Raw genomic sequence first — 14022 nt, forward strand, 5'->3', positions numbered from 1 at the left:
TGAAGAAACCAAGAACCATTCTTGATCCCTCAACTAATCAAGAAGAACAACAACTAAGAAGTTGTAACTACCTCCCAACAACTTTGGGAGGATGGCGCCAACACTTTGACACCAAGAACAAAGATGCCGCCCTCTTCTTCTTGGATCCTAGAGAGAGGATGCCAAGAGGGAGGAGAGAGGGCGTGGGCTTGAGAGAGGAAGAGTAAGGGAGGCGTGGATGCAGAGAAAGTAGGCGGCAAGGAAGGAAAAACAATAAGATTAATATGAGAGGTAGGGCTAGGGTTTTTTAAATAGACAACATAAGGGAGTCCTAATCAAATTAGGATCTTTTCTTCTAATCATATTAGAAATCCTAGCCTAAAGTCTCTTGGACCAAATCAAAGGGGCGCCACCTAGCCTAGACCCACACCCACATTGGGCTTGGGCATCCCATTATATGAGATCCAATCTAATGGTCTCTAATTAGCACACATGGTTCTATAGGTTCAATTCAAGGGATTTTGATCAAATCAAGATGAATTTTCAATCAAAAAAATCAAGAAACTCATTCTTGATTTAATCCAAGCCATAAAGTAAGCATCCAACCATTGGAGCCCATTCAATCAAATTCAATTAGGTTCAAATCAAGTGTAGTAATTGGTTAATGCTTATCATATAAGCAAATCAACCATAAAAGGAATTGGATTCACCTAGGTGCTAGCAAGGTTAACATGAACCCAATAGGATTTCTTTAAATCCATATAAATTGGTGCTTTATAAGTCCAATTTAACCAATCTAGGTTTTCTCCCTTTAATGTGTGATCTCATAAATTCAATTCTGTCTGGTAGTGAGACATACCATGATCTCTATCATAAGTACCGCTGAAACACCTTTCAATGGGTCGGAACAGTTTCACTCTAACTCGACAAGGACCATTAATGTAAAATGATCTTATTAAGCTCTCACAATCCACTAGTGACATCTAGCAATCTGTAGTGGCAATATAGCAGAATCGAAAAAGAATCTCTAGGTATAGTTAATGTGTGATACAGTCCGTCTATTGTGAGTCCTGACTAGATGATAGATCATGGATAAATTGTCAAATCTCATCATCTATCATATAATAGATACGATCAGCTCAAGTCCATTAGTGATTCCAAATGGAAACTCTTTTCCATTAATCACACTGCTGTGGCCACAGACTTGTGGATTTAGCTTTTCAAATCTCATAGGACTACTCTCTATCAAGATCGATCGATCCAATTTAAATATGTACTCTACTCCAACAGCTCAACCAACTGCAGCCAACATCCACTACAAAGATTCATAAATGAATCAATGCTTATATGTAGTCAAACTATAGTAGTCTTACTGCGAACAGCCGTGACACCGTAGGTCGAAGGATCAATCCTACAACTACAGCATCGAGATGATCATTGATGAGTGAATAAAAATTCATGTGATCTCTCGTATGATCACACCCAATACTAGTTGTTCTCTAACAATAATCCGTACTTGCCGCTCAGAGTCTTTACAGTGTAGACTAGAGACTCATCTACTTCGAAAGAAGCGAACCGTGCGTTGGTCTATTCGGATTGATGACCGTTTCTATGACTATCCTACAACAAGAAGTAATTTAGGAATCGATTATACATATCTCTAATTCTCAACACTTGAGAATATATATCGTAACATCAATTCCAAAGATGATTCAAGGACACATAACACTTGAATGAAAAAAGAAAACTTATTTTTTATTAATCAAATGAATAGTTTAAGTACAAATTTATGTCATAAAATAAAAAATATGTCAACCAACAATTGGCTTCTAGGATATACATCTAACAATACTACTATCTGATCTATTTTCAACCCTGTTGCCCAGAAAGGTAGCAATCCAAGAGGGAGAGGATTAATTGGGTTCTTAAAATTTTTTAGCTAAATTAAACCTTAAGCAAGTATGTATTTCAATTTAGGCTAAGTTATGTGTTTGAGATGTGTATAATGCAAGTTACAGTGGAATCAAGATATAATTAAGGCAACAAAAGCAAGAATTAAAACAAGTAAGCAAGATGATAAAGCAAGAAAGAAATAAGACACAACAAACACAAAATAATTTATAGTGGTTTAGTATAATTTTGCACCTACGTCCACTCTTTAAGAGCCCCTTGAGAATTCCACTATAATCCTCTTGATTACTGTGTGTTTGTTTTAACTGGGCTCACAAACAAATCTAGTTGGTTTTTCAGGATCACCAACCAAAATCTTATAATAATTATTTTTCGGATTCACAATTAATTTAGTTGATTTTATGGACTCACCAACTAAAATCTACAATATCCAATTTTGGGCTTGGACGGGCCTATATCCCAAGTTTCTTTTTCTCAAAAAAACTTGTAAAGAAAATAAAATACAAGAATTTGAATTTCAGCATAAATGAAAAGTAAAAAATATAAACTCTTTAAGCTCGGAGAAGTGGTTGTGGAATTGCTCTTTTGAAGCTTGACTTTTTTTTTTAATTGATGCTGGAGAGGATGCTTATGAAGTTGAAGATGATCACTTCTGAAAGCTCTTTGAAATCAATGCATAAATCTCTTTCTTTTCTCTCTTTTCAATAATATTCAATGTTCCCTCCAAGAAATGATGTTTTTTCTTTCAAATCCTTTTAATCTTGCTTTCCAATTGATTCTCCATTTTTTATTAGGCTTGATAATGGCTGGAGAAAGAGTTTTGACCGTTCAAGTTCTTGTAATAGCCATTAAACCTAAAAATCAGTCGTTGGAGAAGTGCAAAAAAATTAGCCATTATATTGTCTCCATGTCACGAGTCGACTCGATTTTCTTTAGAGTCGGCTTGGTTTTATTTCGAGTCGGCTTGGTCTTAGACTTGCAAAAATTGCTTTCTGTCTTATGAATGGAGTTGGCTCATCTCAGAAATGAGTCGACTCATCTGTATGCTAGAACTATATATCTATGCCAAAATACGCCAGAGTCGACCCCTTCACTCCACGAGTCGGCTCGAACGTCTGAACTTGGATTTTTTCATTTGAATTACTTCCAAACTTAATCTTTCTTGTCTCAAATGCTTCCAAGTGATATTGGCTTTTTCCAACTTCATTTTCTTCATAATAAGACATTCAAATTTGTGGGAACTTGTTGTTTTAGATATTTTGGCTTGGTATCTAAAAAGAATTTTTTCATGGATAATTTCTTCATGGTGAGCATCTGAAAAATCCTACATTCACTCTTGAAACACATGATTAGTACCATAATTACTCAATATTTTGTAATCATGAAAATCAACCATAGGGTCAACAATCTTTCTTTTTTTGATAATGACAAAACTTTGAATATATGCACAATTAAAACATATAATATGTTTCAATTAAATTACCAACATGAATCATGAAGTGAATAAGTAAATACTTATAAATACTTCATGAATGTTACCATTATATGCAAGAGTGCATAGATTCAAAATTATATTCAACGTAATATGCTCATTTCATATAATTTTCTTAATCAAGCGAATGAGTATCATCTCAAGCATAATGTATCAAGTGATCAACTAAAGTATTTCAAGCATATAATCATCTTAAGCATATACTCAGCATATCCTCTTCCCTTTTTGACATCATTAAAAAGCTCAAGGAAAGGATTTAAGATGAATCATCAAAATCAAGCTTAAATGCATTTAAATTTTATAATTTGATTTAAAAAATAAATCTCTTTTTTTTTTAATTTAGATTAAACATGACTAGTTTCAGAAAATATAATTTCAATAATGCATTTTTCTTGTCTCAGAAAATATAATTATATTACCATAGATTCAAAAATACTTTTCAAATGTAGTTAGGGAATAGTTTAGAGCTTTAAAAGTTCAAGAAAAATAGAGCTTTTAAATTTTAAGGATTTTGAGCATTAAAATCAGGTATAAGATATGTTTTTCTTTTTCAAAAGATATTACTTTGTTTTGTTTAAGAGGTATCAAATTGTTTAAGTTCAGAAAGGGCAATTTTTTTTTTTTTTGAATTTATCACAAATGATACCATATCAAAAGTATATCAATGCAAGGCAGATTTGAGATGTCACAATTTTCAATTCTTTTGTCAAACATAATACAATAAAGTTCAAGACAAGAATGATACTATTGATATCAAGCATGAGAATTTTCTTAAGAAGAATCATTTTGATACCAATTGCGAAAATAATTATCTTTATTTTAATAGCTTAAAAAATGAAATCAAATAATATCTTGCTGAAAAATTTTTCTTGATACCACTTGATTTGAAATTGAAACCATTTTGAGAATTTTAAAAAGTGATAAATCATTTTGAATTGGTATCAACAAATCATTCAAGGCAAATTATAAACAGATTTTCTATTATTCTTTAAAGAATTATTTCATTTTTTTCACAAGAGATATTAAGCAATTAGGATCAGAAAAAAGTATTAATTTCTTGTAATTGTCTCAAATGATATCTTATCAAGAATATAAGCTTTGCAAAATCAGATTTGAGATAAAGATATTCTTCTTTTTTTGCCAAAAAGTATATCAATAAAATACAAGAGCTATCTGATACCAATTGAATAAAATTGAAGTCCTCTTTAAATATTTAGCTTTAAAGATAAATGATAGCTTTTTTGAAATATTTTGCTTGATATCAACTTCAAAAAGGTTCAAGAGCAGCATTTTTCAAATTTAATTTATGAAAACAATCAATGTTCGTTAATAATTTTTTTTTTGAGATCAAAAATGATTTCTTGATACCAATTAATTGATAAAAACTGAAGATATGATCAAAACATACGAAGTATGAATAGTTGCTCAAAACGAAGCAAATGATCAAAACTACATGAATGCTTAAATAAATCTATATGACTCAATCATAACAAGTAAAGTGATTTTTCTCATTGAGTCATTTCTCTCCCTGTTTTTCATAACAAATGCCATAAAACTTAATTTTCTTAATTCTTTCCCTTCCAAATTATGCATATTTAATTAAAGGATAAGCATTACACGAGCATGATTTTCTCCCCTTTAGTTTGATGAACAATGCATAATTTCAATCAAATAGATATATGCAAATGTAAGCATTATCAAACATATTCAATTTTCAAAAAAAATATCAAATTTTCATAAATTTGTCAAAATATAATTATAAGCATTGATCAATACATCAGTACATTCAAAATACATGAGAGCAATATATATCAAAAAGATGGATTGCTAAGGATACTAATGCACTAAGAAAGAATCCTAGCATCACGAGTCGACTTTCTAGGTCCACAAGTCGACTCAAAAAAAAAGTTCAAGGAGTTGTGATCCAAAGAATAATAGCTCAAATAGAATAAGGATCAAAAGATAATCAAATCAATAATTAAGAAAGATACTCAAATCAATTTGGGAGATTAATAATTAATCAATTGGGGGTATAATGATCAAATCAAATCAAAAAAAAAAACTTGATAAAGGTTCTATTGTTTAAGTTCAATTAGAGAATTTTCAATATTTTAAAGGCCAAACAAAGATACAATCAGGCAACATAACATCATTAAATATATGATCTTTTTATGAAACGATGTCTTATCTTGAATTTTTTAGATCATGCAACTTTTAGAGGATTTCAATAATTAGATATCTTATGAGGATGTTCAAATTTTAACTCATATGATTTGCATACAAATAGTTTCATATACAATCAAGCTCATTTTGTTTAATTTAAATTTCTCAAGGCATGATATAGGAAACTAAGGTAACTTGCTGAATTTGAAATATTTATGCTCATAACAATTAATGTGATACTTGGATTAAAAGAGCATATTTATCAAAACATTCAAGCATTTAAGTTATGGAGTATGATCATTAAAAGCATTGACAAATCATCAAAATCAATCAATGATACAAAATAAATTCAGCAAACGATGATGGTATGATGTAGAGAAAGATTTACCTTTTACTAAATATCATCATCCATCGATTTCAAGTCCAATGCATCCATTTCTAAGAATTAACTCCTTTCATACCCTTGGATGCTTGGCATATCTGCAAAAATTATTTTCTAATTTTTAGTACCCAAGCCATCTTGGGTCCATTGGGGTTAGAGCATATGGTTTCTTTTGGAATCTAAATTTATTTTATCAAAGTATGACCATTTTTTTAATATTACATTCTAAAATTTTGTGGTTTACTTTGTTACATTTGAAACAAATAATAGAATGATTTTCAAATGAAGCTTTGCCAAACATATTTTTAACAAATTTTTATTTTCTTAGGGAATTAAATCCAATTTCAGCTTTATTGAAAATAGTCTTTTGATTATTTAAAATCAATTGAAGCTTTTGTGCGCCAATACTGAATTTTTCAAGCATAGACTTCAATGTTTCAATCTTTTTTCTAAGTTTGGTATTTTCTTCCACTATAGATTTTTTAGATTTCAAATGATTTTCTTTTTCTTCATTTAATATTTTTTTTAATATCAAAAGGTCATCTTTTTCTATCAAAATCTTATCCTTTTCTTCAGCTAAAGACATATTTAAACTTTTAAGCTCCTTATTTTTCCATCTTAATTTTTTATATTCATCCATTAGATCATTAAAGGCTTCATATAATTCATCAAAAAAAAATTCAGAGGAGTTTTCAAGATATACCTCACTATCATTGGCCATGAGGCATAAGCTTGTAGCAGCCTCTTCCTCATGATTTTGAGCCATCAAGCAAAATTTTTTAACATTTTGTTCTTCTTTCTCACTTTTCTCTTCAATGCCATGCTCCCCCTTAATCAAAGCTTTCTTTCTCTTTTGTTTCTTCTTCTTTTTTTTCTTTTTCTTTTCATCCTCATGAGCCATGAGGCATGAGTTGAGGTGAGCTTCTTTATTTTCTTGGAAGCTTGATTCTTCTCTTTGATTTGCTCTCTCTTAAGTTATTTCTAATTTCTCCTAAACTTCATTTGCTGAAATACAAGAAGAAATTAGATTGAATTCATTTATATCTAGTGAACAATAAAGTATATTCATAGCCTTAGCATTCATTTGAATCATTTCTTTATCATTAATCAGTACATTGGGTGTGTGTGGGCCATTTACTATAGGATTTTTGCATGTATACCCTTCTAAACATCCAAATTTGCGTGGATACCCTTTCAAAATTGATATTTACATGTATATCCTTATAAAATACTTGATTTGCATGTATACCCTTTTTTTTTTTATATATATATATACCCACATCATCTAACGTCGTTAAAAAATTAATGGTTTAAAATTTAAATGATTGAAATGCCCTTATGGGTATATATGCAAAAAAAAAAAAATTATAAGGGTATATATGTAATTAGCAATTTACGAGAGTATACAAATAAATATTAATTTTGAAAGGGTATTCATGCAAATTTTGACATTTAGGAGGGTATAAAGGCAAAAATTTTTAATTTAATTTTTTTCTATTGTATGTTATTTTAACGAGATGAAAAAAATTTAAACACATTAATTAATGTCATAGTAAGGGTGATTCAAGTACATTAATTTTTATCTATTGCTTTTTTGTTGGTGTTTATAGTAGGGATGGTTCACTTGTTTAAAGATTTTGTTCATCTATTGTCATTATTCTCAATAGCAATAGCTAAGATATCAGTCCCTAATGCAGCTGGATGCTCAATTTCATTCTGTCTTTGGTTCTCCCTTTGGTCATCTACTCGAACCTCCCCTATTGCAGCTACTTCACCTCTACTTTGGTCTTGGCTACCTAGTGTTGATTGAGAAAACTGTATATCATTAGCCTCTTTTGTGACAAATAAGAAGCACTTCATCAAATCATTATATTCTTCAAACAAACTCATTAGTTTATGATCTGTATCTAGAATCATATAAGACAGGTGATAAATATCTAACCACAGACCAAATCTTTATGGCCTCTTCAAGCTTCAATTGAATATGTGCACTATATCATCATATAGATCTATGTAAGAATAGCGGTCAACATCAACTAACCAGCTTTTTTATCTCCCAAAATAATATTTTATTCTTGTAGAATTCTTAATCTTCTTAAAATAACCTCTAAATTTCATCTTCAACTTGAAAAGCGGTTGCTCTATTCTAATAAGCCTGGACATGGAATAAGCAACTATTCATGATAAATCATAGATAAAATAAAAATTAATATGATATATAAATAAAAATAAAAATCATATCCAACAAAGAAGCAATAGATAAAAATTAATGTACTTGAATCTCCCTTGCTATGACATTAATTAATGTGTTTAAATTCTTTCTTTCTCATTAAAATAACATACAATAGAAAAAATTAAATTAAAAATTTTTGCTTGCATACCCTCTTAAACATCAAAATTTGCATGAATATCCTTTCAAAATTAATATTTATTTGTATACCCTCGTAAATTACTAATTGCATATATACCCTTATAATTTTTTTTTTTGCATATATACCCATAAGAGTATTTCAGTTATTTAAATTTTAAACCATTAATTTTTTAACGGCATTAGATGACGTGGGTATATATACAAAAAATAAAGAAAAAGAAGGGTATACATGCAAATCAAGTATTTTATAAGGATATATATGCAAATATCAATTTTGAAAGGGTATCCACGCAAATTTGGATATTTAGAAGGGTATATATGCAAAAATCCCTTTACTATAATATTTCATAAATTATAATCATGTGCTTGTATGAAGATTTTCATTCTAGCTTTTTAATAGATATAATTTATTCCATTAAATAGTGGGGGTCTGTTTATAGAATATCCTTTATTAAACAAGAATTTCATTTAGGTTGCCATGATCTTTAACTCTAGACCGCTAGGTCAACAACAAATAACAGAGCACCTGCTCTGATACTACTTATTGTCCAGAAAGGTAGCAACCCAAGAGAGAGGGGTGAATTGGGTTCTCAAAACTTTTTAGCTAAATTAAATCTTAAGCATGTACTTCAATTTAGGCTAAGTTGTATGTCTGAGATGTGTATAATGCAAGCTATAGCAAAATCAAGATATAATTAAGGCAACAAAAGCAAGAATTAAAACAAGCAAGATGATAAAGCAAGGAAGAAATAAGACAACACAAACACAAAATAATTTATAGTGGTTCGGTGCAACCCCGCACCTACGTCCACTCCCTAAGAGTTCCTTGAGAATTTCACTATAATCCTCTTGATTATAGTGTGTTTGTTTTAGTCGGGCTCACAAGCAAATCCAGTTAGTTTTTTGGGATCATCAATCAAAATCTTATAATAATTATTTTTTGGATTCACAATCAACCCAGTTAGTTTTACGGGCTCACGAACCAAAACCTACAATGTCCAATTTCGGACTTGGACAGACCTATACCCCGAGTTTTTTCCTTCTAAAGAAACTTGTAAGGAAAACAAAATACAAGAATATGAATTTTAGCACAAATAAAAAATAGAAAATATAAACTCTTTAAAGCTTGGATAAGTGATTATGGAATTGCTCTTTTGAACCTTGACTTTTCTTCAATTGATGCTTGAGAGGATGCTTATGAAGTTGAAGATGATCACTCTCGAAAGCTCTTTGAAATCAATGCACAAATCCCTCTCTTTTCTCTCTTTTCAATGATATTCAATGTTCCCTCCAAGAAATGATGTTTTCTCTTTCAAATCCTCTTAATTTTGCTTTTCAATCAATTCTCCATCTTTTAATAGGCTTGATAATGGCTGGAGAAAGAGTTTTGACCGTTGGAGCCCTTGGAATAGCTGTTAGACCCAAAAACTAGAAGTTGGAGAAGTGCAGAAAAACTAGCCATTATGTTGTCCCTATGTCACGAGTCGATTCGATTTTCTTTGGAGTCGGCTCGATTTCATTTCAAGTCGGCTGGGTCTCAGGCTTACAGAAATGTGCCAGAACTATATGCCTGTGCCAAAATGTGCTAGAGTCGAATCCTTCACTCCATGACTCGACTCGAAGGTCTGAACTTGGGTTTGTTCACTTGAATCACTTCCAAACTTAATCTTTCTTATCCTAAATGCTTCCAAATAATATTGGCTTCTTCCAACTTTATTTTCTTCATAATGAGCCATCCAAACTTGTGAGAACTTATTTTTTTAGGTACTTTGGCTTGGCATCTTAAGAGGATTTTTTCATGGATAATTTCTTCATTGTGAGCACCTAAAAAATCCTACATTCACTTTTGAAATATATGATTAGTATCATAATTACTTAATGTTTTGTAATCATCAAAGTCATCCATAAGGTCAACAAGCCCTAATTACAAGTATCGATTTTCTGGCATCACACAGCCCATTGAAAAGCGCTAGAACATGAGAAAATTTAGTTCATATTGAGATTGCGCATCAAAAGAACCCAAAAGTTGGGAAAACAAAACAAAACAAAACAATCAAATTTGCATCTTGGTACTGTAACGATATGCAATCCTATTCCTTGGGTTGGTATGATATTGGTTGTACCATACTGGTCTGGCAAAAACAGGTACCTCCCTTAGTAACATTATCCAAACTCTCTTTTGGAAGCATCAAATCGTAATATATAAAGGTACCAATCCATGTCAAGGCCTAATCTATTTCTATTGCTTTAACTAGGAATCCTATTTAACTACTAGGTATGACAAATTTTGGATTTTATTTTTTTGCAACTGGATAAGCATTACTCTCATTTAGGGGGAGGCTGCAACTTTTAAGTACAACCTGATTTACTCTACCTTTTGGATAACAAATAGTTCCACGAATTGCATGTTGAAGTCTTTCCTAGTACAAGTCATTGTCAAAAAGATTTTGTCCTCAAAAGATGAGATCAGATTTTCGATCTCTATGACAGTGAGATGTAGGAATAACAAAGTATTTCTATATGTATGAGTTGGAAGTTTCTATGTTTCACACAAGCAAGAAAATATGTTGTAGATAATCTGTCTAATGTATAACTGCCATAGCTACTGGTGACACTCATGATGGAGCAATCATGCCTCATAAAGATAATGCTTGCATATCTATAGAAAAGTTAATGATCAAGTTCAAATTATGATAAATTAGTAATATAAAACAATTATGATAATATTCTCTCCTTGAACTAAGTTACATAGATATTGTCCTAAATTCCATATTTCTTTCTTGTGAAGGGGCCTTTTTCGATAGTGAACTACTCCTGATGTAATGGGGCCTTTTCCAATGGTTAACTACTCCTGATGCAATCCAAGAGATCCTTACATGCATGGTCTTGTTGGAGTATGAAAATGATCCAGAAACTCCTTTTGCTTAGTAAAAGGAATGATCACTCTTGGACAATATTACATACATATGTGCATACATTTCTATGGACTTAAGCTAGCCAGGCCTTATTTAACATCTTGACTTTCGGAGCTCTTTAGGCTAGGGACATGGCATAACACTAGTCAGATCAATAGGTAGAATCAGCCAATGACCAAAATGTGACTTATCATCTCTGTGCCGGTCACTAATTTGGACAAGACATATTATGTTGCATAGTGCTAACACATGTCATAAAAGGTAAACAAACTTATTTTTCCCCCCAATGGTTTGGGGGTGGGGGATTGGATTCGGGAGTTCCTAGAAATATCAACAGGAGTAGCAAGGGATTCTGCATCATTCACTTATTTTAAAGATATTAATACTTTAAACTTGTAATTATATATTCATAATCGATGAAGTTAAGAGCCAAAATTTTTTGTAGATGCTTGTGGTAATAGCTATAGCGATTTATCATGTGCATTGCGTCATTTCATGTGCACCAAAGTGTAGACTAACATCATCACTATTCTACAGATAGGCATATGAAATAAGTTCGCATTCATGCTTGATGAATATAAGGGAACAGGTAATAAGTTTCCACTAACAAGATATTTTTAAGCATCAATACATTCTTTTATTCTTATAGAGCTCTAGTACTATGGATTGCTTATGATAGTTCTTTGAAATGCATATAAATCATGCATGAGCTTGATGTCAAATTTTAGTTTGTGGTATGATGAATTTTTATTAGTGACTCTTGGAATTTCACATCAAATGAAATGTATGGATTAATCTGCAAGAATTAATTACCATGTAGAATAGACAGTTAATGTAACGTTCAGATGGTCAGGAGATGGCAACATGATGAGCCTTCTTTGTCTTTGTCAATTAATGGAGTTGGTTGCATTTGCCTTGCTATGTGCAAACTGTGGCCTCATGTCTTTTCTTGTTGGCAAACTTCGCATGAAGTACAATTAGTTCTATTAGGTGAGTTTGGTGATATAAAGGTTATTTTATGCTGCTGACTTTGTTTTCAAGATTCTATCAAGAAAGATATGCCGTACTTTTGGCACATTAGATACTTTTGTTCATTAAACAGATGATGTCTCAGGCCACTCATGGCTGCACAAGAACAGAAAGGCTTTTTCCTTATAACATTAGAGGTAGAAACTTAGTCCCTTAAATTATTTTTAATCCTAATTCAAGAAATATTAGAATAGTATAATTATATAGAACTGTAAAATAAATGGTTAGGATCATTCTTAAACTTTGCTGACATGTACTATAATTTCATCAAGTGTGTTCTTACAGTGACCTTTTAATATAATTATATTTATCCCAGCTGACTTCTATTCATTGTTATGGTGGTAAACACATGCATACGATTTTATCCTCTGAGTAAGTTTCAGCAGAATATCTATTGATAGATCTAACAGTTGGGGAGTTTTTATCAGTTCTTTGAGTCCTTTTATCAATTATTCTAGTCAATAAGTTTAAAATTTTCAATTCTGCTGGTATGTTATATTACTGTACTGTTCCATCTGCATAGGTCGTGTAGATTTTGCACTATAATGTGGTCATTATGGGTCTTATCTTCTTTAAATTACTTTGGTCCTAGGTATGCTGCTGGTGAGGAAGCTCCTGAAAGGTTGAAGTTCATTGAAGCACATGGGGTTAGTGAAAACTTAGGTCGGTTTTCAGAAATTCCGAATAGTTTCATTGAGATCTCAGAGAGCCATTTTCCTCTTGTCATTTCACTTCACAAGTTTTTGATCATGCTTGATGGAAGCATGAAGAACTCATTCTTTGATAAATTTTCGGATGTAAAGGCGATTACTGGTGGAAAAAGAACCCTGATGTCTCATGTCCTGTGTCAACTTATCACAATTAAAGAAATTGACTATGATCGATTTGTTTCTTCTTATTGGCCTCGTTTCGACAAAAATCTTACTCGGAAATTGGAGCCATTGTTGGTGTTCTCTGAAATCATCTACTGTATAAAGGGAGGAATGGGTGCTGGAAAGACTTCAATTTATGAAAACATGGATAAGCAAGAGTATACTTCTCTATCTGAGAGCCGGCGCTCTTCAGTAAGCGTAGATAAGAGAAAAATGATATATAAAATATTTGTGAGTTATGAGAAACAAAAAGAGAAATTTGGGGAATATGACATTTCCGATTTAGTGAATGATCTTCATTTTCGATTTTCTATTGATGGATATAAGGGTCGCAAGATGGATTATCTGTACATAGATGAAGTGCAAGATTTTACAATGAAGCAGATTTGCTTGTTCAAACACGTTTGTGTGAATTTCCAGAGTGGATTAATTTTTTCTGGAGATACTGCACAGGCTCTTGTTAATGATTTTAGATTTGAAGATATTAAAAACTTATTCTATAAAGAGTTTCTGCATGGCTTGGGATCTGTTCCTGAAGTTTTTCTGTTGAGCACTAATTTCCGGACCCATGCTGGTATTTTGAAATTAGCGGAAAGCATATTAGATTTGTTGCATCATTTCTTTCCTTTATTAGTTAAACGGCTTGTTTCAGAAAAAAGTATGGAACATGGAGAGGCTCCTGTATTACTAGAATCTGCAAATGAAACTGATGTGCTAGATATTATGTTTGGAACCAATGAAACAATTGACCATATCCCATTTCAATTTGGAGCTGAACAAGTAATTTTGGTACGTGATAAACACACTAAAGAAAAGCTTGTCTGTCGCATAGGTAACAAAGCTCTTGTCTTGACCATTAAGGACTGCAAAGGGCTGGAATTTCAGGTAGTATGAGAGACTCAGAGTTT

The 14022-nt window shown here is 31.6% G+C and overlaps 1 protein-coding gene across 1 annotated transcript in view; it reads left to right on the plus strand.

Annotated features, from left to right (window-relative positions):
• LOC105035504 (uncharacterized) overlaps window positions 1-14022 on the plus strand; it is an 81643-nt gene that overhangs the window by 30735 nt on the left and 36886 nt on the right. Inside the window, 1 exon segment of the mRNA XM_073256670.1 lies at window positions 12835-13999. Coding sequence (XP_073112771.1) covers window positions 12835-13999 — 1165 coding nt within the window.

Source organism: Elaeis guineensis, chromosome 4 (assembly GCF_000442705.2).
Source record: "Elaeis guineensis isolate ETL-2024a chromosome 4, EG11, whole genome shotgun sequence".
Classification (NCBI taxonomy): domain Eukaryota; kingdom Viridiplantae; phylum Streptophyta; class Magnoliopsida; order Arecales; family Arecaceae; genus Elaeis; species Elaeis guineensis.